The sequence below is a fragment of the Anneissia japonica genome, unplaced genomic scaffold (assembly GCF_011630105.1).
Source record: "Anneissia japonica isolate Jap-2015-1 unplaced genomic scaffold, ASM1163010v1 scaffold287593_len981703_cov172, whole genome shotgun sequence".
NCBI classification, from domain to species: Eukaryota; Metazoa; Echinodermata; class Crinoidea; order Comatulida; family Comatulidae; genus Anneissia; species Anneissia japonica.
In genome coordinates this window covers 588825-592495 of record NW_022726550.1, presented here as the reverse complement: position 1 = coordinate 592495, position 3671 = coordinate 588825, and the positions used below count along the sequence as shown (strand labels likewise).

Genomic DNA, 3671 nt, shown 5'->3' with positions numbered 1-3671 from the left:
AAACAATGTTGTCTTATATTATGAATAAATAAAGATATTAAAATGTTTCATACCGGCATGAATATTATCCAATCATAACAACAGTTATTAGGGTAATTCCTACATTCATGACTGCTGCAAGTTTTTCTATATTTGCCTTCTCTCACAGGTGAAGCAGCCAACATAAGCACCATCAGGGCAATACTCATCAGAAAGCTAAAAATATTCAAAAACCCATACACTGCAGCCTGCAGACCAAACAAATATTAAAGTACTTAACAATTTAACTGTATGGTGCCACACTTACTGCAGTAATGTTAATTTAACAATTATTTCGACCCCAGGCGATACTTATTTAGTCCTTGTTTCGCAAACCCACCGCAAGTTGAAAATGTAGATTTGAAATAAAAATAAATTTTTATTTTTGATCTGTTTAGCGCACCCGCCGCTGTGAATAACTGGAAATTAACGAAAAAAATTATTCTGATTTTTATTTTACAACACCGCACGTAGAATTTTACCAGAAAGGAACGTGAATAGGCCTGGCCTATCTATTTTTTCACAAAAATACATAAAAGCATTAAAAAAATCGAAGCAAACTTATATCAAAATAATTAGAGTGTGTTTTCCTACGATCGATCGCGACATACACAAAGTGCTAGCTAGTGGTAGTTCCTAAATCCCAAAATTTAATTCGCAAATACAATTTTATTATTTCATCTCCTTCACTCAAGTACGTTTTGCTAAATTAAAAAATCAAATTTTATTTTATTTTTTTTCCATCCGCCGATGAAGATTTTTCCCAAATTAGGTGCTCTAAACAAGGAATTAAAAAAAATATCACCCTACCAGTGGTGGATTTAAAAGAGGCAATGCGGGCCATCATTAATTTTTTTAAATTAGAAAAAAAAATGAAGGAAAAAAAAAATTATATTTAAATTTATGTTTGAGGGTTTCATTGCTGTCCAACTAGAGGTGTCATAATCATAAATTTTCTTACCTCCTTCCCAACAACGGTGGAACTGATGTTCTCTAGATCCTCCGTCTGTGAAAGTCCCTTCCTGGACCCCTATATTTAGAATTCCTGGATCTACAACTGACTAAGTATTGGAAGGTTTGGAATATCTCTTATAGTGCAATTACACTGAAAATGCCATATACTGCAAATTGTGCATGGTCAAATGAAACTAGGACAAATCTGCACAAAAATCACAAGTGCACGGAATCGTAACTACTGCACAACACATTAATCATATATTGACAGATATGTCGAGGCGTAATTTTCTGCAAAATTTGCGTGGAAATTGGCACTTATTTTCTGACATGAACAGATTTCTAAGGCTAATTATCGTGGAGAGGATACATTCCCAGCGCAAGCCTTATTTTATAGTCAGGCTGAAATGTGCCTTAATTTATAAAATAAACAATTAGTAAATATAATGCATTTACAGTTCTAAGTTACTGTAAAATAATAAATAGTTATTACTTCTTATTGTTTTATTGTTTTCATGAAAAAAGTAAAACATATTTTATTTTTCAAGTTGAAGTTAATAATTAAGGGTACTTGTTTTACAGTAGCAACAACAGTAAACAAGACTGTTCTATCTTGTGCCATCAGTATTTTCATTAGGGAAAATGTTTTTACAGTACGAAATATAGGGTAATACTGTACATACCAAGACTCCATGTTTTACCACGCACATTCCAACAACACCTGTTGCAACAAACTGTATGAAGAAATGATAAAAAAAATTCACAGCAAACAGGCTTTTAGAATCATGAAACAATAGAATAACTGTCTCCCTGTACTGTATAAAGACCATCTCCAATTAAATGCACCTCCTATTGAGAAAGATCCCATCTATGGTAATTAAAGAACACTTTGCTTTTAAAAGTCAAAAAAAAAGGTGTTGGGGTAAGTTTTAGCTTAGAACTTAAAAATTAAACTGTGACTTACTGCTACACCAGCCGCAATGCCGGCTCCGGGGTACATGCAACCAAAGACACATGCTACGATGCCCAATCCAATGGCCAATGCACCACACAAAATATGGATCAAACTGAACACTTTGATAGGAGATGTCTTTAACTTGGAATGGGTTGGTGAGCAACAAGATGGCTCTTTCTCCATCTCATCTTCAGCAGTGTTTGAACTCTGACCTACATCTGAAACTAGTGGATTATACATTTTACCTGAGGAATGAAAAATAATATCATAAACAACTAAAATAACAATACAATAAAAACAGTGGCGGATCCATAGTATTTTTGCTGAGGTGACACAAGTGCAATTTTCCCCCTGAAATCCCGGTGGCACTGCCACTGTGCCACCAGGCTTCCCCAATTTTTCCACCCTCTAAACCTGGCACTGAATAACAATCAACTATAAAACATTGAGCAGTACAGTAACAGGTTGACAGGCAATAATATGATAATCACGTAGCGTAGCAGCAGTCAATAATGTTACATAACAGGTGCAGTATTGCCTGCTTTTGGATAGGAAAAGGGAAGAATTAGGTTTAGTGGTTTGATTGTATTTTTTACTTCTAAAATTGTTTAAAGATTTTTTCACTTTATAGTTTCAACATCAGTTCTTATTATGGCAAGGAGGAAAAGTCCATAGTTACTGATAGTTATAGCAGTAAGTATCAGTGGCGGATCCAGGAATTCGAGACAGTCCATGGTACCCCCAGGGGACTACATTATTACAAATGGAGGGTCTAGAGCACAGGTGGGCAAAGTGCTGCCTGACAGCGACTTTGTTAGTGGCCCGCAAAAATGAATTAAAAACCCTATATGCGTGGCCTGCCAAGCACATAGGTCCAGGTAAATCTAAGAAGAAAGTATAATATACTCCAAGTAGTATTTATAATTTAGATGGTATATTTGCAATAATTTTTTTCTTCTTTATTTTCCTCTAGTCTCCAGACATCTCCTGCCATAAATAATTACACATATTACGTTATAATACTGTTAACTCTTTCCCATTCACATATATCATAAAAGGGTGTTTCTGTAAAAAGAAAATACTGAATGTAATACCAATTGATGCTGCAATATAGTAAATAGTATATTTACAATTAGTCAAAAAAACAGTAAAATGAAAATGACTGTTTTCGTGTTTAACAAACGGTAGGCCAGGCCTATACTGCTTAGAATATTATTATACATTCGAGGTCGCGCCTTCGGCGCTCCATACACCGCGACCGAAATGATGGGATACCGTACCAATCAATCAATCGTTTACAGAATTTCCAAAACAAATTAGGGACCTCTAGCCTAGGCCTAGCTTCACTTCAGAGTAAATCTACCTCATACCATAGCTCATACATATTGAGGTTTGCTTCATCATTAAGATACACTTGCGAAGAAAGTAATGTAGGCCTAGGCACTCTGATTCCATTGAGAAAGCTGATTACATCAAGGAGGTATTTTTATACCTCCTTGGTTATATAATGTAGGCTACTACTAGTCACATAGAACAAGGAGGTATAAAAATTTTTATACCTCCTTGCATAGAAAAACGACCCTACAGGTAGGCCCTTTACACAATAATCGTGTGCCGACCCGCCATGATGACAATGCCCGAGATCATGCTATGGCGAATGACGACACTTAAAAATTGGTTTGCAGAAAACTTACCGATTATTTCTCTCTATCTTTTTTGTTTCTGACGTTGCGAATATATACTG

General features: G+C 35.3%; 1 protein-coding gene across 1 annotated transcript in view; it reads right to left on the bottom strand.

Annotated features, from left to right (window-relative positions):
• The window catches only part of LOC117113265, a gene marked incomplete in the record, with an annotated part of 13267 nt that extends 9667 nt beyond the window's left edge, over positions 1-3600 (bottom strand). Inside the window, 5 exon segments of the mRNA XM_033256563.1 lie at positions 72-227; positions 1656-1706; positions 1937-2172; positions 3298-3461; positions 3501-3600. Of these exon segments, the coding sequence (XP_033112454.1) occupies positions 72-227; positions 1656-1706; positions 1937-2172; positions 3298-3382 (528 nt within the window).
• Between the last annotated feature and the right edge of the window lie 71 nt (positions 3601-3671).